Source organism: Heteronotia binoei, chromosome 11 (genome assembly GCF_032191835.1).
Source record: "Heteronotia binoei isolate CCM8104 ecotype False Entrance Well chromosome 11, APGP_CSIRO_Hbin_v1, whole genome shotgun sequence".
NCBI classification, from domain to species: Eukaryota; Metazoa; Chordata; class Lepidosauria; order Squamata; family Gekkonidae; genus Heteronotia; species Heteronotia binoei.
This window is the reverse complement of record NC_083233.1, coordinates 44,611,662-44,634,439: the sequence shown is the minus strand read 5'-3', so window position 1 is coordinate 44,634,439 and position 22,778 is coordinate 44,611,662. Positions and strand designations below refer to the sequence as shown.

At 46.2% G+C, this 22,778-nt stretch overlaps 1 protein-coding gene across 1 annotated transcript in view; it reads right to left on the bottom strand.

Annotated features, from left to right (window-relative positions):
• Positions 1-913: 913 nt before the first annotated feature.
• Positions 914-22,778, bottom strand: part of GPC4 (glypican 4) — an 88,673-nt gene continuing 66,808 nt past the window's right edge. The window contains exons 4-9 of the mRNA XM_060250049.1: positions 20,290-20,455; positions 7,380-7,510; positions 6,778-6,924; positions 4,528-4,664; positions 2,321-2,496; positions 914-1,461 (exon numbers count right to left, since the gene is read on the bottom strand). Coding sequence (XP_060106032.1) covers positions 1,253-1,461; positions 2,321-2,496; positions 4,528-4,664; positions 6,778-6,924; positions 7,380-7,510; positions 20,290-20,455 — 966 coding nt within the window. The 3' untranslated portion in view covers positions 914-1,252. The remainder of the gene's footprint in view (positions 1,462-2,320; positions 2,497-4,527; positions 4,665-6,777; positions 6,925-7,379; positions 7,511-20,289; positions 20,456-22,778) is intronic.

Sequence of the window (22,778 nt, the reverse complement as noted above, 5' to 3'; positions counted from 1 at the left end):
AAAATACAAATAAAAAAATTATGTAGTTATTTTAGTCACTACCACTTACTGCAGCAAAGCTCCTGTAGGAGCAGAGAGACACAGTGGGACTCTCACATGCAGTTTACATTCCCTGTGTTGGGCTGATCTCCCTCCAGGTGAAGTCTCATGGCCTCACCTGTCTCCCAAAAGTCCATCCATGACATCCTGTCACTTCTAGGGCTGGACTTTTAGCTACTGTTGGGTGAGTGACCCATGCCCTAACAAGCACCATTTTAAAGTACTGGCACAAAATATTTCAGCTTGCAGGTAGGACTAGTAGATTGCCCTTGCATCTTCGGCAACATTTATAAAAAGGTAACACAATTAAACCTGTGTCAAAGACCCATTAGTAGGTATGCTCTCAAGGGCCGCAAGGAATAGCCAGTAGCTAGAACTGCATTGACATTTTTTCCCAACAACCCCCAAAAATGCAGCTGAGTAATTTGTATGGGGGAAGAAGGCTAGAGGTAATTCTTTCTACAGCAGCGAACAAGGTTATAAGGCCAAGCCTTCACATTCTGTTCTAAAAGCTGGTAACCCCCAAAAGATTAGCTCTACTTCTCTCTTAAGATAAGGCATCTAACGTAACGGATATGTGTGGGAACTCCACTGCACAAAGCACTTTCTGTTGCTTGATAGACAGTTTCTTTCCCCATGAAATATGATAAATTTAAAAAAAACCCTTTTGCTTCTGTACAGATAATTTCATTTTTTTTCCCAGACAGACACCCTCAATACATGCCAAAATGGAACTGTGGAGTTTCTTTTGTACAAAACAGGATAAAATAAAGTTAAAGGGGTGGGGAGAAGGATAGGGAAGAGGATAGAGAGTTTTGATTTAAAAAACAAAAACACCACAAGACAAAAGCATTGCTAACTACAGGCCTGTATATACACTCTGTTAACCACATTTATTGTGGCATCTCAGTAAACAGGTCAGACTAACAGGTCCAAATCCCTGTTTGTTTTTCCCTCCCATTCCCAAAAAATGAGAGAGGGGGAGAGGGAGAGGGAGAGAAAGACAGACGAAAAAACTTATTAAAAACCAGTGGCAACATAGCAAAAACAAAACAAAACTGTACATTGCTGTCCGTTAACTTACAAACACCCCTTTCCCCCTCCCCCCAAAAGTCACGAGATGGTATCAAGTGAAATCAGGTGCCTTTTTCCTATTTCTTTTAATAAGAGTCATTTTTCTCCCCCCTTCAATTCTAAAAAAAAAGAGGAATGGTTATCTCCACTGTCTTTGTATAGCCAAGAATGAGAAGATGCTAAGAAGCAGGGCAGCTTCTGACAGGCCCATGCTGGTGGCAGAAGAGCCCAGCTCTTTGTCCGATTTCTTGGTATCCTGTGTTACTTCTGTTGCATTGAACACAAATTCTTGGGAGCACTGCTGTAATTCACAGCCACTTCCACTGCCTTCTCCACTGGCATCGTCACCTATGACAACAGAAGAGAAATGTCATTTCCTGACCAGTGAGCTCAAGGAGACTGGACAGAGCATAAAGGCTACGGCCCACCTACCCAACATCTACTGGTGCCACACAATGGAGGACCTGGTGTGCCACACATAAAACCTAATTCTGAACTAATCCAGACTGCAGCACAAGCACCAAACACCTTCAGGATACAGGCAACAAGGGGTCAATCTACTAATTCAGAAAAATCACAGGGTCAAGGTTCCTTCTACTTTGTACCAGGATATCATGTGATCAAAAGTGCCTCCTTTCACATCAAAAATCCCTACCCTGTGGAAATCCAGCATCTCAAGGAGAATGATTTTAAATGGTCTTCCTCAGTTTTGTACTAGCTTTCTACATTTAGGGAGGTTTTTGCCTCATCCGGTGAACACCACGAACATAAAATCCAGAGATTGCATTCTGAGACAGTACTGTCTTATGAGGCCCATACCACCATTTACTTCTTCAAAATTTGTAGCTCAACTTTTTGTCTCCAGTCACTGTTTACTTTCCATCCCTCCCAGCAGTTCATAAATCACTATTTCTCACTCCATTGTCTTATTTCTATCCCACCATCAACACCCTGGTGATCTACCGGGGAATATAAAGGGCCATTTCACTAAGCCACCACTTGCTATAGTCTGCTTGCAAGCACTTTGAAAGCTGACTACATCTTCTCCTCATGCATCAGGAAATATCTGCCACTCCTGAGCAAGCAAAGGAGTGGTCACATTCTTCTCCCCCATTGCAGAATTGGGTCTTTTACTCCATTAGCATCCCAGAACTTCCATCAGCTTCATCAACAAACATATATATTGGGAAGAAACAGACCCACTTACTTATATCAATAAAGTCTACATCATTCCCATTGTAAGCATTCTTCATTTTACTGGTCATGATTCGAAGGTTCACAATTTGCTGGCGAATCATCACATCTGGTTTCAAGGTGTCAACTTCCACTTCAGGATTGTTTGCCTGATTGGCTAGACCATTTGCTGTCACTGCAAAGATGTACCTGCAACAGAAGCCAGCTTTTTGATCAAAAACAAGTCTAGAGGACTCTTCCTATGTACATTTCAGCAGTGCAGGATTTCTCAACCATCTGGCACCAATTAGTTAAGCAGTTTCAATAACCAAAATGAATAACTCCAGTTTCTGATAACAGACATCTTGTTACGTCAGCAGAATTATTGATTATCATGTTGTAATAATCAAACATGGTTTTCTGACCAAAGAGAGTCCTACAGCCTGGAAACAAGGGTGCAAGTGGCTGATGTCTCATCTAGCTGGCTCCTACTTGGACTGCCAATGGTGCAATGTGGTTCACTGGCAAAGCACGGTCCCAAGTTTAATCACTGGTATCTCCAGTTAAAAAAGGACCAGGCCTCATCGCACTAGTGATGTGAAAGACTCTGTCAGAGAACTTGGAGTCCCACTGCCAGTCAGAGTATACAATACTGGCCTGGATGGACTGATGGTCTGATTCAGTACAAGGCCATTCATCTCTGCTGATCCTTGCAATGCAGAAGTGGATTCATTTTACAGGTCTTTCTGACTGACAGGGGTTGACAAAGGGGCCCACTGCAGCCAGCAACTAAACAGGGGGCAGAAATTGGAGGGTCTTGTGCTAAATCTGACTTCTTGAAGATTCCTACCAGGCAAAGTCAGTTGCTAGCCTAGATCTAAGAAAGTGCTGTGGATGAAATAACAGTTTAAACCAATGGCTCTCCAATCATGAGTTGGAACCAAAAAGTGGACTGCAGGTGGGTCACAGTGCCTGGAGGCAGGAAGTGGATCCAGGTGAACTATGAGAAGATGCTTTGGGAGGCTTGAAGGCCTCTGCATAATGTGCAGAAAAGGCCCTCAAATACAACCTGTTGCTCAATAATATATTTATAAACGTAACATAAAATATAAACTGTTGTATTAATTTGTGCCAGATTCTTGCATTTTATGTTGGGGAGGGGAGGAAAACATGCAGAGTTACTTTGCAAAGGGCTCTCAAAGAGTAGAGTAAGTTCAGAAGTGGGACCCACTTCAAAAAGTTTGAGAACTACCAGTTTAAAACAACAGGATTAGCAGCTGGCATGGGGACAGAGGACCTGGTGGGCTGCCTCCCAGGAAACCTATTCCAAAATTAATTGCTGACAAGAGTTGTAGGCAACCACTGGGATACACTTAGGGGTTGTGTTGTAGAAAAATAGGTGGCAGAGCTCATTAGCATAACTCAGCATATGCCCCCCCCCGAGCCCAAAGCAGCCCAATACAAGAAAGGAGAGCCCCGGGCGAGTGAGGCCTGCTTGGGGCTCTCCTGGGCCACCCCCCCACCCAACAAAAGGCCAGCAAGCCACCTGCCACCCAAAATCACATAAGAAGTAGAGAAAGAGTGGTGTGGGCTTCTCCAGGGGTTAACAAGGGCTGCTGGGGGCGTGGCAAAGCCCCTGGTGGCTGGCTGGCTGCCCACTCTCCTAATCCAGGGATTGTTATGCAGCTGCACCTACTATTCAATGGACAAGGTAGGTGGGGAGGAAAAGGGGGAACCCTCAGAAAGGTTCAGGAGCTGTGCTCCTGTGAGCTTCTGCTGAATCTGAGGCCTGGGTACACTATTGCCCCATTGTTTCTGCAAAGTATTCCATCCCTTTTTTCCATTCCAAATTTACAATTACCCTGCACAATTTAAACATCAGCCAGGTTGGGTGAGTGCACTTGTGGGGGTCAAAGAGGCCCTGACAACACCTAGTCAGGTTATACAGCATGTAGCAATCCCTAGCCACACGTTTCTTGCATCACTTACTCTCCCCCCCACCCCTCCATGGGGTGGCAGAGAATCCAGAATCTAACTTCCAGAATCCATGCATGAAGTCAAGCCTTGCTAGCAATTGCCAGTGGCCAGAAAGGGGTAATGGTCTGGTGAAAAAGAGAAAGCATGCAATCCCTGACTCAGTGAAAACATCAGGCATCCAGATGTTGGGCAGCCTGAAACTGGACACGCTGAAAGAAGTCAGAGAGGAAGAAGGTGCAAGAGGAATTCTGGCTTCTCCCAAACCTGCTTTTGTTGCTTCCATTCCAACACTCATCTTCATTGACATTGCCAGCGGCCATCTTCTCATCATTACAGATGTTGCCAGGAAGAGAGGACCAGAATTTCTTTGCTTGCTTCAGTTTTTCCTTCACATCCGTCACCTATTTTAAAAAATATACGTAACAGAAAATATCATAACTCTGGACATCCTTTTGCTTGCTTAACTAACTTTTTTCTGGCTTCTATAGTCTTGTACTGCAGAGCAGGTTTGGTGGTAGGTTCAGCAGAAAAGAACACATTATTGACTTAGGAAAGTCACCACTGGAAGATGAAACAGTTATATATTTTACGTTTATTAGTACCTGTTTCAACCAGGAATCTAGCTCTAGAATGGAATGTTTACAAGACAGATTCAGCACAGTATTCCAAACCAAGACCTCTTGATGGCCACTTAGCTGAGATAATTTTTAGAAGTGTTAGACACATCCATAAAAGAGAGGTCCATCAATGATTATCAGGTATGAATAACTCAGTGGAGCCTCTCTATATGGAGGCAGTAGACCTCCAAGTACCAAAATGTGGAGGCAACCACCAGGGGAGGCCCTGCTTGCAATCTGCCAATTGCATCTTCTCCGCCAACTTCTGGAACCTCACTAACCAGAATCCCTTCAAGACAATTTTGTGTTCTTAAGACAACTAGCCCCAGAACACATAATATGCATGTGCATATGTACTTATATTGTAACTTCCTGTAAATTAGTTATCTCATAGGCTCATATTGCAGCAAAACTCCCATATGGGTGGCATGGCTAAAAACACAAGCTGCAAGCATTCAAACATGAATTCACTGGAAAAGTAAAATGCAGCCCCCTAGGTGTAATGACCTACTTGACAGAGAAGTTGTGAAAATTACTGAGAATTTATACAAGATGCTTTAAACACTGAAAGTGCTGTACTGTTATTTTGCATGAAGAATCACGATTTAGTTGGGTTTCTTTTGTCTGATGTGACCAAAAGACAGGCTACTGTGATAGGGGGAACCTAGATGACAGAGCCATTCACACATACAGAACTTTTACATTATTGAGATTACACTCAATTTTTTGAAGCAAAGGGCTGTTCTGCATTTGGTTTTTGCTCCAGCTGGCCTTTTTAACTCCCCCATCTACACAGAATACCATTTGCTGCTCTCCCTCCCACCCCCTGAATTTTTTTTGTATCACTGCAAAGCTGGTCTGAAAAAACACAGGTAAAGCTTGAAGAAAAAACAGGCAAATGACACTGCATATAAAAGAGGGAGAGAAACTGATGGCCCACTTTGATTGGCAATGGATCTCTACAGTGCTAGGCAAGATCCTACCTGCCATCCAGTACCTGAAATCCTGAACACAGAAAATCAGCTTTTTATGAAATGCAAGTGACTTTACCACTGAGCCAAAGCAAGCAACTTTTAAAAAAATCATAGAAGCTGACATTTACCCTTTGATTCCTATTGCAAGGTTCATTGTTGATATTCTAAGACAAAACAATTCATGATATATATTTAAAATGTATTTACTCCCCTCCACACACTTTTGTAACTGTCATGACTCAGGGGGTATTACCAATTGCTGCCACCACTCTGGGTTAAGGGTTCCCCATGAGAAGGCCCAGAGTTCCCTCCCAAGCCTTTCAGGCCTCTTGTAGCTTAGGCCAAATAATAGGCGTGACGACCAGGCAGAGTAAACAAAAACAAAAAGGTTTATTTTAAAGTCAGTGCAATATAAACAACCAAGGTGCAGAAAACAGTAAAAGGGTGAAGGGAAAATAAGAGTCCTAACGGGTCTTAACTTACAGTCCCTAAACTACTAACCATCACTCACCCCTTGCCTTGGATGAGGGAGCTTTCCCCTGCTCAAGCTCTTCAGGCACAGCCTACCTCCAGCTCAGCCTTCCAGAGAAAGAACACCCACTTCCTGGCCTTGGCCTCTATATTCTCTTCCCAGACCCCACCCCTCTCTGAGCCTGTTTTAGTCCAAACCCCTTGCTACCCAAACAGAGGGACAGAGGGGATCCTGGGAGATGTAGGCTTTTCCCAGTAACTCCTAAGCAGGCTTCCTTGGGACCTGCAGGCCTCGCTAGGCCCAAGATCATTACAGTAACTTTCCATAAACAAGACAACTTTGACTTGAATCTATCAAGACCTTACTTGTACATGCTTAGATCACTTGGTGTACCATACTGGACTCTCAGATTTTTAAATTTCTCATCCTCACGATATCTTTGCACACTCACCAGTCGATCTAAGCTTGTGCCAGCTGCAGTTGTTGGTCGCTCCTCTGGGTTGTAGGGTCTGAAACGAGCACTGAAGCTACTTTCTGAGATAGAACGAGATGTTCGACTTTGTACAAGCATTTTGGGCTGCCCACATCCTTGGAAAACCTAGGTTGATGGGATGCAGCAGTTTTAGAAGAGAGATTTTGGACCGCACAGTTTATATTAATTTCACAGTCTGTTTTCACACCCTGAAGAGGAATGATGTTATCAGAACTATCCGATATCAGCTTCCAAGCTCTACTTTGAGGGCTAGAGCAGGGGTGGCCAACAGTAGCTCTCCAGATTGTTTTTGCCTACAACTCCCATCAGTCCCAGCCAGCATGGCCAATGGCTGGGGCTGATGGGAGTTGTAGGCAAAAAACATATGGAGAGCTACCATTGGCCACCCCTGTCCTAGAGTATTCTGCATTCAAAGGTGTTGCCATCAAATGTTTTGGTGCCCTGGCAACCAAGTGCTGAGGATACATTTTCTGGGTCTGGATATTTATGCAAAGAAGCTGACCTCCTTCTGGACAACCTGTATTGTCTTAAATTCTTTGTGCAACACTCCCTTGTCATACCTTCTGAGACACCTGCATGCTATTCTCTTGCATGTTCATGATAGCATCAGAAATCTTCACATCAATTGGATCCATGACTGACTCTATGTTGAAGGGACCCTCCAGCCTCTCAGCCACCATCAGCATGGAGTCTACACAGAAAATGCAAGGAAGAAGGTTTAGTGCTCAAACTCAACTGAGGTAAGCAACACATGCTCAAATGAGTGACAACAATTTTTTCAAAAAAATCAAGTACTCTTTGCAATTTTGGATCCCTGCTCCCTCTACTCAAAGCATCTCTAAACAGAATGAGTCCATCAGCTTGCCTTTCAATACCTGCCCAGCCGGGATAGACCTTCATTCTCTAACATTGTTAATACAGTCACTTCCTTGCCCAGCTGTATGTTTTCCAAAGAGTTTTTTGGGAAAAGAAGGCAGATGTGGCCTTGCTCCACCCCATTTCCCCCTTCTTCCTACTCAGTGCTGATGAGGAATGGTGTAAGTCATCCATTCTCCTGGCTCCACTTTTCTATGAAAAGGAGCTAAGCCCACTATATTACATAACTCATACTGAAAGAAACATAATGTGAACTATTAAACAATGTTTTTCTCCAACTCATCATCCCATGTGAGTTGGGCCTGCTGCCTACTCTCTCCAACCCAACAAAGAAAAACCTATCACCATGGGTATGGAGAAGTCTCCATACCCCCTCATTCAAGTCATTTCCAATCTCTGCCTCCCTTTTGCTACAGCCCTTTTGCCAGTGAAAAACAGGTTGCTTACCTGTAACTGATGATCTTCGAGTGGTCATCTGTGCAGTCACACACATGGGTCTTGCCGCAGGCAACGGATCCGTACCTCGGAGCTCCAATAGCTCGCCTATAGCGTCTTTTGGCGCGCTTTCCTCCCGCCCTGGGGAGCAGGCAGCGACTGCGCATGCCTGGAGCGGGGGGAGAGCGCCCATTCCACTCAGTTTCTTCCAGCTGCCGTTGGCACTGACACTATACCAAGTTAAGCAACGAATACAAGAGGCCAGCAGCGGGGAAGGCTGGGTGGGCGTGTGTGACTGCACAGATGACCACTCGAAGATCATCAGTTACAGGTAAGCAACCTGTTTATCTTCTTCGTGGTCTCTGTGCAGTCCCACACATGGGTGACTAGCCAGCTAAATGCCCTGGAGGAGGGTGCTGGTAAAAGAAGCAAGTTAGTCACATAAGCAAATCACATCATATTATGCAACATAGAGATGGAAGCGGATGCACTCACCCCTGACTTCAGTGGAAGATGGATCTGAGGACCGCTTGACCGAAGGAGGCGTCACGTCTCGCACGAACGTCTAAGGCATAATGGGAGACGAACGTGGATGGTGAGGACCACGATGCAGCCGCACAAATGTCCTCTAGGGAGACGCCTTGCAGGAAAGCCGAAGACGTCGAGACCGCTCTAGTAGAGTGGGCCTTAAGACCTTCGGGCAGAGGCTGTTTAGCCAGTTCATAACACAACCTGATGGCACTAACTACCCATTTAGATAGTCTCTGGGTAGAGATTTTGTGTCCTCTGTGAGGATTTCCGTAGGCCACAAACAGATTAGGGTCCTTACGGAAAGGTTGTGTACGATTAATGTAGAAAGATAAAGCCCTTCTAACGTCCAGAGAATGCAGGGCTCGTTGTCCCTGGTCGGATGGGTTGGAGAAAAACGTTGGTAGAGAAGTTGAAGTCGATAAGTGGAACTGGGAGACAACCTTAGGAAGGAACGCAGGGTCCGGTCGCAGAACAACTTTGTCCTTGTGGAAAATAGTGTAGGGAGGATCGTGACGGAAGGCGCATAAGTCACTTGCCCGTTTACCTGAGGTAAGGGCTACCAGCAATGTAAAGGAAAGAAGGTTAAGGTCTATGGTAGCCATAGGTTCAAAGGGAACTTTCATCAGGCAGGAAAGGACTAGCGATAAACTCCAAGTCGGGACGAAGGGCTTAACAGGTGGATTGAGGTGCAACATGCCCTTAAGAAAGGACTTAGACAAGGGATGGGAGAACACTGTTTTGCCATCAACCGGGTTATGGAACGCAGAAACTGCAGAAAGGTGAACCTTTAAGGAGGAATAACAGAGTCCTGATTTCTGTAGAGAAAGTAGATAATCAAGGATCAGGTTAAGGGGTGCTGACTCTGGCTGCAGGTGATTAGACGTCGCGAAAGAGCAGAAGCGCTTCCATTTGCGTTGGTACGAAAGTCTAGTGGAAGGCTTCCTTGCGTTAAGGTGATGTTGGCTACCTCTGTGGAGAGGCAGGCGGATGTATTCTCCAGGCTGCCAAGGCCAGAACCCGAGGGTTGTGATGCAGAACCTGACCACTGGCCTGTGATAAAAGATCGCCCGCCGGAGGAAGGCGGCGGTAAGTGTGGCGGGACATTTGTAGAAGCCTCGTGAACCACGGTTGCCGAGGCCACCATGGAGCAATGAGGATGCAGTCCGTGCCATCTCGTGCTATCTTTACCAACACCCGTGTCAGAAGGGGGGTTGGTGGGAAGAAGTAGTGAAGAGGACCTGTCCAGCTGTGAAGGAAGGCGTCGTTGCCCCTCCTGGAATAAAATCGAGGACATTTGGCATTCTCCCTGGAAGCAAAGACGTCCACCTTGGGCGTTCCGAAGCATCGGAAGATACTACGAAGGTAGGTCGGATTGATGGACCATTCGTGGTCGTCTATGCGAACCCTGCTGAGGGAGTCGGCCAGAACATTCTCCACACCCGGGAGGTGAATGGCAGTCATGTAGATGTTGTGCTTGACACACCATTCCCAGAGCAGTACGGCTATATGGCACAGGCGGAGGGATCTGGTGCCTCCCTGCTTGTTTATGTAGTAAACTGTTGCCATATTGTCCGTGGAAATCTGAACGTGCCGGCCCCTTATCAGTGGGAGGAACGATTGGAGGGCCCTGTGCACAGCAATCAGTTCTAGGCAGTTTATGTGCATGGCCCTCTCGGGGGGAGTCCAAAGCCCCCTGACGGTCTTGTCCTCTAAGTGGGCTCCCCATCCCCACTTGGAGGCGTCTGTTGTCACTACAGCCCTCGGAGGAGTCGGTAGAAACGGCATGCCTGCGAGCAGATTGTCAGGTATAGTCCACCATGTGAGAGATAGAAGTGCTCTCTGTGGAACAGTGAGTAAAACGCTCTGCGGTTGCGCCTGAGGATGGTAGGCTCGTACAAACCAGAGCTGTAGTTGTCGCATCCGTAGCCTGGCAAAGTAAAGGACAGACGTTGTGGCGGCCATGAGGCCCAGCAGGCGTTGAATTGTGAATGCAGACTGACGAGGCTTTTGTTGAACTGACTTGGCTAAGGCAATGATAGTCAGTGCCCGATCCTCGGGGAGGAAGGCACGATGGAGAGAAGTGCGCAGAAGGGCCCCTATGAACTTGAGGTCCTGGGTAGGTGTGAGGTGAGATTTTGAAGCATTCACACGAAGGCCCATGGACTTCAGAAGGGTGAGAGCTGTGTTGAGGTTGCTCTGCAGTTGATGTTGAGTCGGAGCTATGAAAAGCCAGTCGTCAATATATGGGAAGACTGGGATGTCCCGAATGCGAAGAGCAGCTGCCACCACTGCCATGCACTTGGTGAAAACGCGGGGTGCAGTGGAGAGGCCGAATGGCAGGGACACATATTGGAAGTGGTCCTGGCCCATGGCGAATCGCAGATACCTCCGATGTTGAGGTCGAATGGTCACATGGAAGTAAGCGTCCTGAAGATCTAGAGAAGCCATCCAGGAATTTCTGGGAATAAGGGGCAAGATGAACTGCAGGGAGATCATTCTGAACTTCCTGTATTCAATGTGCCGGTTGAGGTTTCGCAGAATGGGACGCTTGCCTCCATCCCTCTTGGGGACCAGGAAGTATCTCGAATAGAAGCCTGTCCCTCGATGTTGAGGAGGGACGGGTTCTATGGCATTTTTCTGGAGCAAGTCCAGGATTTCCTGATGGAGGAGTGTAGACGGGGGGGTAGCAATGAAGTAGTGGTGGCGAGGTGGAGAAATGAACTCGATTGCGTAACCTAGGCGCACAATGGTCAGCACCCAGGAGTCGGTTGTGATCGAGTTCCAAGTGGGAAGGAACGGAAGGAGACGTGTGCTGTAAGCCGGTGGGGTTTGGAGAGCAGGTGGGGTTTGGAAAGAGTCAAAGAGACTGCTTAGTCTGGAGGGAAGCCTTCTTGGTTTGTTGGGGCTTAGGTCTCTGCTGGAAATGAGGTTTGTGTTGTGAAGCCTTTCGCCTCCAGTAGTCACTTTGTTTTGGTGACCGTTGTCGTTTCTGAAATGATGGTCTCCAAGTTTTCGATCGATTGAACTGCTGGGAGTTTGGGAAACTCCCAGGCGCTTGGCACGTTTGCGGCCATCGTCAACAGAGGTTAGCACTTCGTCCGTGGACGCATGGAAGAGGCCTAGGCCGTCGAAGGGGAGATCCTCTATCTTCTGCTTGATGTCGGGCTGCAAGTTAGTAGAACGCAGCCAGGCATGACGGCGCAAGGCGACGGAGGAAGCGAAGACCCTCGAAGAACAGGAAACAGCATGTCGTACGGTGTTTATCTGCTGTTTGGAGACTCTGGACAATTCTGACACCAAATTGGAGGCCGTTCTCTGAGAGGTTTCAGGGAGAGAGGGGATCAGGGGCGTAAATTGATTGGCTAGATTGAAGACATACGCAGAAAAATAAGCTAAGTAATTGTTGAGTTTAGAATTGGTAGAGGCCAGAGTAAATAACTTCCGTGCCAAGGTATCCAGTTTTCTCCCTTCGCGATCTGGTGGTGTAGGGTGTCGTGAGGGCTTGGCCTTAGTGGCAGAATGAACTATAATAGAGTTGGGCGCTGGGTGTGTCGCCAAGAATTTAGCATCCGGGGCATGTACCCTGTAGAGCGAGTCAAATCGTTTGGAGGTAGGTGGGACAGAGGCCGGCTTGTCCCACGCCTCTCGCAACCCCTCAAGATGTACAGGTAGCATCGGGAGAAGCGACCCTGGTGGGAAGTCAGCCTGTACTAAGTCATGTACAATGTCTGAAACTTTAGGAGAGTCAGATGGCAAGGCAATTTGGAGAGCGTCAGCCATCGTAGTGATGAGATTTAAATATGCTTTGGAAGCATCTGATGGCGAAAGGCGCAGCTGTGGTGCAGACTCCGAGGCAACAGAGGCAGGGTGGTCCTCCGAATCCGATGAAAGAGAGGATTCCCGATCGGACTGGGAGTCGTCTGCATTGGAAGAGTGGCGCAGTGCGATCGATTCCGAGGCCGAAGCCCGAAGCTTAGGAGCTTGAGTGTCCTGGGCTGGTCGAGTTGGAGAAATCCGGATGGGAACCGTCGGGGCTCTGGGGGGGATGGTACCGGGGTTATTTAGGTCCCGAGGGCGATCTGGGACTGGAGACGGTACCGAGTGCCGAAGGGGCAGGTGATTGGATTCTCGAAGCTCGGAGAAGTCTCGGAGTCGATCGTCGTCACGGGGTCGAGAAGAGTCTCGGATTGGAGGAGGGTCTCAGAGCCGACCGTATGCCCGGGTTCGGTGAGAATCATATGCTTGGGTTCAAGGAGAGTCGTCATAGCGGATCCGAGGGGTAACAACATCACGACCCAGGTCTTGATATCTGGAGCGGTGAGTACCCTCGTAGGAAGGGGAACGGGATAGGCGATGGCGAGACCTAACCCTTCGTGAAGGCGATCGTGACTGAGAAGAGTAGTCGTAGCGCGGACGAGATGAATAGTCGAGGTGCGGGCGCGCATACGGGTCATAACGGTCATAGTAGGCGGAGGAGCTGGAATCACGGTGTCTATGCGGGGAACGAGAGCGAAACCGAGGAGGCATAGGTGTCGGGGAACGTGATCGAATCCGACGCGGTATGGGCTGGGTCTCTGGAGAGCGCGAACGAAGTCGGTGAGTAGAGCTTTGGGTCACTGAGTCCCTATACAGGGGGGAAAGTGCGACATCCTGGAAGGATCCGAGTCGAAGTGAAGACTTCGCGTAATGTTGAGTAGGATCGGATGGGTCGGGTTCCAAAAAGTCAGACGGAACCACGCTGCGGACCGACGGTGAGCGAGACTGAATAGGAATCACTTCTACGGCCGTAGAAGAGTGAGGAGTGAGCTGCGGCATATCAGTGATTACATCTGACGGAGCCGAGAGTTCTGACGGAAGCAGGAGTTGAGCGGTCGAGGTTGCGGCATCCATAGCGTCAGGAGCCGAAGTCGAGGCCCAATGCGGGTGCGAGGTCGGGTGCGACTCGGTCGGGTGCGACTCGTAAGACTTCCTCGGAGTCGAATCAGTCGCTTTCGAGTGACGCGGTGCTTTCGGCGCCAAATCCTCGGAGCCGGAGTGACGTGATTTTTTAGAAGACTTATGGCCGGTCCCGGCGTGCTTCGAAATTTTCTTTACGGACTTGTGCGTCTGCTTTTGAGAGAGAGGCACGTCCGAAGTGGCCGAATCTCCCGCTCTAGGTGGGGGAGGCGGCGAGGCAGACGCGGGCATTGCCCGCAAAGACAGTTCAAGCAGAAAGCTCCGGAGCCTTGCTGCATGATTTTTACGAGCCTGTTTCCCGAAATTAGCACAATGTGCGCAGGAGTCGACCCGGTGGGCTTCTCCAAGGCAGAAGAGGCAATGGCTGTGGCCGTCAGTGGTGGGGATCTTAGCCCCACAGCGCCTGCACTTTTTGAACGTAACCTTCCCTTCCATGCGCTCCGGACAAGGGAGGGGAGGGAGGGAAAGAAAAGGGGAAAGGAAGCGCAGAAACGGATTTTTTTAATATATATATATATATTTTTAGGGACGAAAAATAGCAAGGAATAAAAAGGCGAGGTGAATACGATACCAGATGAAGAGAAGAATGGAGAAGAAAACGAGCTAAGGAGGAAACGCAGCGAGGTAGGTGATGTCTGGGCGGCGGTAGGGAAGAAACTGAGTGGAATGGGCGCTCTCCCCCCGCTCCAGGCATGCGCAGTCGCTGCCTGCTCCCCAGGGCGGGAGGAAAGCGCGCCAAAAGACGCTATAGGCGAGCTATTGGAGCTCCGAGGTACGGATCCGTTGCCTGCAGCAAGACCCATGTGTGGGACTGCACAGAGACCACGAAGAAGATCTAGTAGTTTTGTAATCATGCAGATAGGTTTGGGTAGAAAGAAGCTACTGACATCACTGAAGAACTTAAGCACCTGCTTTCTCTGCCAACCATGCCGTGCTTTTTTACACTGCAGATCTTTGGCGGGAACAGGTATGTGGGAAGGTCACTGCTTTCAACCTTTCCCTCTAGCTGTACAGCAGTGCCTCCTTTGCCCACACTGATAAATTAGATTAGGAAGAGAAAGCTCATTACTTAGAGAGAGATCCTGTGACTTCAGAAGCCAAAGGAAAAGGCTGAGCTGCTGCTTCTGACACAGCAGTCTGTCTTACCACCAACACTTCCACCCACCTCTGTGGGTGTCCTGTCCTGTTCCTGTTATTCTACATTTCCCTCCCTTCCTGAATTCTAAGATTCCAGACTCTCCAAAATGCACCCTTCCCTGAAATTTTACAATTAGAACAAATTATCTAAAATAAATAAAGACCACCTGCCTTGTTTGCATCAGTTCACCATTTAAGTTTCCATTTTTCTTGTTGGTTTTTTAAAAAATGCACAAACATCTTTTCTAACCTCTTACTGTGGCCAGATCTGTGGCCTGTCCTGGAAGGCTCAGGACAGAGATCACCCAGAAACTACCCTCCAGCCTTGTAACGTGTTAGGCATGTCCTCTGGGGCTTTGCGCTAGGCTAGTAATTAGAAGCCCTCCCCCACTCCCAGATGATTTGCAAAGAAAAGATGCCTCTGGCCCTATGAAAAACAGACACTGCATGAGAGGAGGTCATTCCTTTGAGATGGCCCAGCAAGCTACAAACCCTACTGAAAGCTAGGGGAAGCAGCCACTGAGTGCACATGTGTACACAGTGTGCCGATCCGAAATGCATAGTTCAAGAACGGCTGCAAAGAGACCTCTGTTCAATGTGCAGTGTGCCAAAGGAACAAGCCCACCACAATGCAGTCTGAGACAGTGGTGCAGCCAGCTCTATAAAGCTCAGCTTTCAATCTTCTGACTAATTATTGTGAATGTGAATATCCCTCATTGAACTGGGGAAGGGTAGAGGGAGAATGCTTTTGATGTGCTTGCAAAATGGAAGCATTCGCAAAGGAGCAGAGTGTGACTTAGATGGACATTCAAAATGGCCTGAATGCTCAAGGGGGGCAGATTGTGAATTTTTAAAAAAGGCCATCCCATTTAGTCAAGAAGAAGCACTTAGTTTAAAAAAAAAAACCCACCCTGTCTCACTTACTTAACAAGAAAATGTTTATTGTACTTTGTTTTTAAAAGAAGGAATATTGTCATGGTTCCAGAGAACAAGAAAAGCTTCCTATAGATAATACGTTTTCATAAGGCACTGGAACCAGGCATACTTTAGCTGGCATCTTCCTGAAGCCTCAGAGCTGGTCAGGCCATTCACAAGCTCTTGGGAATGCTGTGTGAATTGGGACTTTTGTTGCTTGCAATCCCATGGCATCGCACCAATGGCCACTAAGGAATGCAAGCCTCGCTCTGACTGGCAAGAGAAAGAGAGAAACACAGACTGCCAGAGTGGGGTATTAAAGATAAGCCAATCCACTGTTCGCTTCAGAGAATATATTTAGCTGGAAACTCTTGGGTGGTGGCAGAAGGCAGTACAGGAGCACAGAGAAGAAATCAAATTCGATTACCAAAACAACAAAACCCAAAATGCAATTTGGGACTTTTTGCTTATCAAAAATGAAGACTGAAAAGGAGGGATAGGAAAGAAGTTAGGAGTGCAGAGCAGAGAGCTGACTGGCTTCCACCTCCTGGCTGGTTCTTCTGCTAGCAAATCATGAGAAACCTTCAATCCTCCTTGGCAGAAGCACTTGACATTTAATAGGCTGATCCCAAGTTCAAGGCAACGATGCTTCTCTGGAGGGGTTACTAAACCGAGGAGGTGGGTGGGTAAGGGAAGTGAAGATGCTTCAAGCCTCAGGTTACAACTACTTGGAACACAGATGCTACTACATGTGTATTTACCCAAGGGGATTGTGTATTTCCTCCCCCAGCCCCCCTAGTCAGTCATCAAGATCTTCTCCTTTCTTTAAGGAAGCCCATTAAGAAAGTGGGGCCAAGTTGAGCATTCTTAGCTATGGAATGGGCTTCCAAGGAGACCTGGCAAGTTCTTGCTCTTCTGAACTGCAGATATTTAGTAAAAATATTGACTGTTCCATCAGACAATTAAGAAATGTAGGAATCTTGAAAAGCTTCCTCATCCCAGCTCAGATGTGCCCACAGCTACATCTATCAGCTCTGACTGACAGTGACCTTCCAGAGTCTTAGGCAGAGACTTTTCCAGTCTTTCTATCTGAGATACTTTATTTGGAGATGCTGAGGATTAAAGATGGGCCTTTCTGCATTCAGAGCATGTGCTCTGCCACCAAGTGATTGGCCTTACCATGTATATTAACCAAGTTGGCAGAATCAAGTATGCTTAATTTTGCAGTGCTTGTATGGCTTGTATGTGCAGAGACCACTGCTCCTCCTTGTCACAAACTCTGAAGAGTTATGCCTCCCTTGTTTCCTTTCCCTTCCTGGTTACTCTTCTCATTTTTCCTCTTGAGCCACTGTGAGGGGTTGCACAGCCTCCTACAATTAGCAGATTGTCCTGTTTGATTTGATCCCCTGGCATCTTGCCTTCTTGAAAGCACTCCCTCCCTTCCCCCTTTTTTTTCCTGCTACAACTCTTTCTGTCCCCAGTTATTTTTATTTCAATACTGGATGAATTAGCCAGTGTGTTCACATTCCTCCCCCCAGCCTTTTTTTTTTTTTGTAAAAATGTGTGTTTCTCAGATCCTGCAAGCCCCAGTACTAGCACCAGGGAGTACTTAAAACATATATGACAAATACTCTGAAAAATTCTATGGAATCATAGCTGAGTGAATTTTTAAACAAGTGCACAAAAGTCAGTAGCCAGACAAAAAGAGGGTCATAAGCTGGCTCATTCACCTGTGAAATATCAGTAACGTGTTATGTGGAGGGCCTGAGAGAGACAAAGGAAACACACCAGCTCATAATGGAAACTTCATGTTCTGTTCACCTAGATGTGAATCCTACTCGCCAGAGGTGACCAGATGAGTGGCTAGCTAGCATACTGTTCAGAGATTTCCCCAAAAGAACATGGGAATCGTCATTCTGTGAAGGAAATAAAGTTGAAGTGCAACACAGACACAGACTTTTTCAAAGCTCTGAAGAACAAATTTCCCTGAGGAGGCTACATGATCTCTTTTGGCTTCTTCCCCAAGGAAAGTTCAGCCATTTGATTCCTGATGCAGAAATTCCTACTGCCAGCCCCTTTGGTAGCAGAAAGATTCAAGTAACCTCAACAAGTAACAGTATAATATCCTTTAATTAGGACTCCAGAACCTGCTGCCTAAAATGGGCTGCTTTTTCCTGACTAATGACAGGGTTGGCTCTGTGTCTAGGCAAGAAAACAAGAGCTCTAAAAGACAGGTTTAACTGACTGTTCCCCTCAGGAACTATGGGTTGTGTTGCTTGGCAAACATGCCAAGAACTGTATATGTAAAGAAGCCTTTAGTCCCCTCAGAGAAATATACATTATAGGCCTTCAGTCCCCTTACAGAAATATAATTCCCAGCATTCCTTGTGGAAAAGCAAAGAGGATTGAACAAATGTGCATTACAAGCAAGTCTGCAAAGGGGAGAGGCCATGGTTTAGTGATATAACACCTGTTTTGCACACTGAACGTCTCCAATTCAACCCCTGCTTTGCCTGTTTCAAGCCCCAGCATCCTTTGTGGATCTCAGGTAGCAGATGTCTGAGGCAACCTTGGTCTGCCAGAGATCTGATGCCAATCGGAACAGAAAATAGGGGAATGAACAACTTAAATGTTCAACCCTTCATTAAAGAGAGATGCAACCCATTGTAGGTCTGGAACCATTTTCCCTTTTTGGGAATCTTATTCTTCCATCTGTGCTATGCTTTGGCAATTACAAACATCCCTAAATAATGAACTTATTTTTATTGCGACAGACAGAGCAAATCCCAGATAGAAATCTCTGTGATGTCCATCTTCCTTTTTTCTCTTAGCCACATGCAGGTTGTGATCTGTGAGGAAAAAGCCCCCTACGCCGCCTGTCAACAGCAGCTATGGACTTTGCTTGTTGTGTTATTCAAGACCTTGTCTCCAGTTGGTGACGTAGGTCTTGAGGGGGGGAATTGTGAGGAAAAAGCCCCCTACTTTTCATACATATGGACATCGTGATCACCAGTATGGTTGCCAGGGTGCCTGGAGTTTTGACTCTCACACATCTGCTCTAAGAAGTGGACTTTGCTTACAGTTTCTAAGGCTTATGTGGATACTATCAGCCTCAGCTTTGCAGCAGCATTCTACAAATGAGCTGCCAGCTACTCCTTGTGTGCCCAGTCTTGGCCACTGCAGTGGCAGAAGCCACAACACCATGAACTGTACAGGCAAGCAGTTTCTAGCCTGTTTTCCATGAACCAGGGACTAAAAGGGACTCATGTGTGTAAACAGCCTAAGTGTGTAGGCATTCTAAACCGGTATAGAGTGCTTGCCAACGTGCACGGATGTTTCCCCGTCACTGCGTGGGTCCGCCATGGTGGGGAAGAAGCTGCGCCGCCACAGAGCTTTCCAGGCGACCGGTGTTGAAGCGCTGAGCATGGAATCCACTGTGTCTCGCTAACACCACTTGTAGCCATCTTCCTGCCAGGCTGGACTTCATTCCTTCATAGTGAGAAGTTCATGTACACACCCTGAGTCACCCTTAGCCCGCAAGCAACCCATTTGCTCCATGAATGCATTAATAGCTCAACTGTTAGTCCTGATTGCCTAGCAATACCCTAAACAATAACTCTTGCCCAGAAGACGATGAAAAAAGAGGAAGAACTTCTCCTCCATCGACCAAGTCTTTTGTCTTACCCTGGTGATACCTAGGTCAATATTTGATTCCCTATTGTCACCTTCCCAGATAAGCCCACTTAACCTTAAGTATCCAGCCATTCCCATTCTTACCCCAGTCTAACACCTTGGAGCCGCCTCAGGCCATATTGCAACTTGGAAATTTCCAGGTTCACAGGACTAAGGTGAAGATCATTGGTCAAAGCAAACACCCAATTGGATGTCACCAAAGGACTCACCATTGGCTCTGCTAATGTCCAGCCTTCATGGTCATCACAGAGCCTCCCATCTCTCCTCCCCGTCACCTCCCATCCCCTAAGGGGCCTAAGGGAGCCTATTTAACCTCTGACCCAACTCCACTCATGTGTGCTTCTATCAGCAACCCACATTCCGCTGCATAGATCCATCCCCAATTCTGGCCACAGTTTTGGGTCCATTTCCCCTGTCCTCTGATGTCGCCATTGGAACCTTCCTCAAGACTACGATGGTAAATATTACCCTGTCTGTTTACCCTTATATGTTCCCCTATCAATCTATCTGTGTTTCTTGGGCCTGTGTGAATGTGTGATTGTTTTGTATTTTTATCTTGTGTGGAAGAACTATTATTCTAAATAAATTACAATTGGTTTTTATTAAATTAGAGTCCTTTTTATTGAGCATTTACCCTCTGGATGGTTGAGCCTGGTATAAATTGGTAAAAAGATTCCTAATGAGCCAGGTGCCCACCTAACTAATTCCCCAACCTCGTTTTGAGGGCATTTGGCTTAACAGATCACACACACTAAATAATGCACTTTCAATCCACTTTCGATGTGCTTTCCAACTGGATTTTGCCAGTTCACACAGGTAGAAAGTTCACTTAAAGTGGATCGAAAGTGCATTATTTAGTGTGTGTGCGTGCAATCACAGCTGCAGAGCGAAATCTTTAGGCAACCAGAGTCCTGCCCACTCACTCACCTATGAAATTGTTCCACTCTGTGTCCAGTTCTCCTTGGTTGGCTAGACAGCCTCTCATGACATTGAAGCAGTAGTTATAACACGGCTTCACAGCAACCAAGCCACGACAGTATGGACAGTACATCATCTTCAGCAATGCTTGCACTCCCTGCGGCGTTGGGTTAACCTTTAAGAAGAACAAAACAAGGATGGGTGAGAACAAAATCACACATATCCATGATTTAGTCCTCAAATACATAAGGATCTCTATGTATACAGTCAAAGTTTCTAGTTACTTCATGCATAAATGTATGATTTTCAGAAATGTTTATGTCATGTAGTAAACCAGAGACAATACACTATCTTGGCAGAAACACTCACTGAAACACAACAGAGCTAGCAGCATATCTGGATACTGAATATCAGGCAAAATTACTCACATTTAAACTACAAATATCCCTGAATATATGCTGCATATGTCTACATAAAATATACCGTAACTGTCATTACTTAATGCTGTACTTTGTCTTTAATAACAATCTTCACACTATACAATTTGAGTAAAGTTGTATCTTAAAAAGGATTTTACTCATTCCAAAGAAGAAAATATTTTATATAAATTATTCTCTAAAAGTGTGCTCAGGTGGTGGTGGTGGGAATTATCTCACTAAATCGTCCCATTTTTCCACTGGGCCTTCATATGTTGAATTCCATTACCTCATTACCTTACTAAATTTCACTCATGGCTTGGTTTTGGCTTTGATTTGTTCTAAAGCTCCTCATGCATATGGTGCCATGGAAATGACAATGGTGGTCCCACAATGACAAACTAATATTTGACACAAAACTGGCAACCCTGAGCAACTTTCAGGGTTGGTTTGCTTTTTAAATACCAGGATGCACATTGGATAATTGTTGTTACACAAGATGTGAATATTTGTTTGGAGAATAGATCCATTGTATTTTGTTAAAATAAAATCTTTGAAACATAAAAAAAAATGCACATATTACATTGCAAGCTTGTGAGAAACTCTCAAAACCAGAGAGAGGTTACAGTGTAATTGAGGGACAAAGTCTCACTGCCCTGTGTAGCTTTTCAAGTCTCCCCAAGACTATCCAGAACAGAGCAAACATAGGTATACTTTGCCATTAATTTGTGTAACTCTATTGCTGGATGGTACAAAACTGTACTTAGGAGTAGAGTTGCGAGAGCTGTACACTCCCATAATATGGCAGATTGAGGCAAAAGAGAGATAGAGCTTTCACAGCCAGTATGCATTACCAGTATGCATTCTGTGGTGCAGAGTGGTAAACACTGCAGTACTGCAGTCCAAGCTCTGCTCATGACCTGAGTTCAATCCTGGCAGAAGCTAAGTTCAGGTAGCTGGCTCAAGGTTGACTCAGCCTTCCTTCTCCCTTACTGATCCATATACCCGCAAAGCTTATATGTTAGGACATTTCAATGTGCTGCCCTCTGCAGTACTTCATTGGAGGTTTCTGAAGATCTCTTACTTGCAGGCTATATGAATATGGAAGAAAGGAAGTAGAAACTATTGAGCATATTCTTCTGTACTGTGATTATTACTCTGACATTTGTGTTAAGTATTTGGAGCAGTTGTTAGTGGATTTAATAGGCCAATCTGACAACTATAAGTCCCTTTTTCTTCTTTCCTCAAAAAACACTGTAACTATTGAAATGGTGGCAAATTTTTTTTGTATCTGGCTTCAAAAAGGCGTGATTTGCATTAATTGTATTGAGTACTCCTTATCTCCTGTATACTTCTTAGTGTATAATGCCAATAAAGGTTGTTGGTGGTGGTAAAATGAGTATCCAGCTTGCTGGGGATAAAGTGTAGATGACTGGGAAAGCAATGGCAAACCACCCCATAAAAGTCTGCCAAGAAAATGTCATGATGTGACATTACCCTATGGGTCAACAACGACTCTGTGCTTGCACAGGGGACTACCTTTACCTTTAAAAAAAATGCATTACCAGGGCCTGTTTTCAAACAGCTGTCATGGTATCCTAGGAAAACAGGTAGTCCAACAAATAGACTTTGCAATCACGTATTTGCAATCACGAGGACACGCACTCAAAAACAAGCCTTGAGAGATATGAATCCCAGAATGCTGATTCCCCCCACCATCAATAATCAAAAAGCAAGGCAGAACTTTATGAAATGCAAGGTGTAGATCGTCCACTCAACCTCCATTGAAACCTGTTCAGGTACTAAACAATACAGTACATTTTATCCTGCCCTTCCTCCAATTACCTCACAGCAATATACATTTTACCCTGTCAACAACCTTGTAAAGAGGGTGATTTGCACAAAGTCACCCAGAAATTTTCATGGCAGAATAGGGATTTGAATTCAGGTCTCCAAGAATATAGTCTAACACTTAAACCAATACATTATACTGTGTACTTGGTCAAGTTCTATGAAAAGCATGAGAGAAGAAAAGCCACGCCCTCTAATGTTGCAATCCAGTTTCTGCATCAAGACAAACTG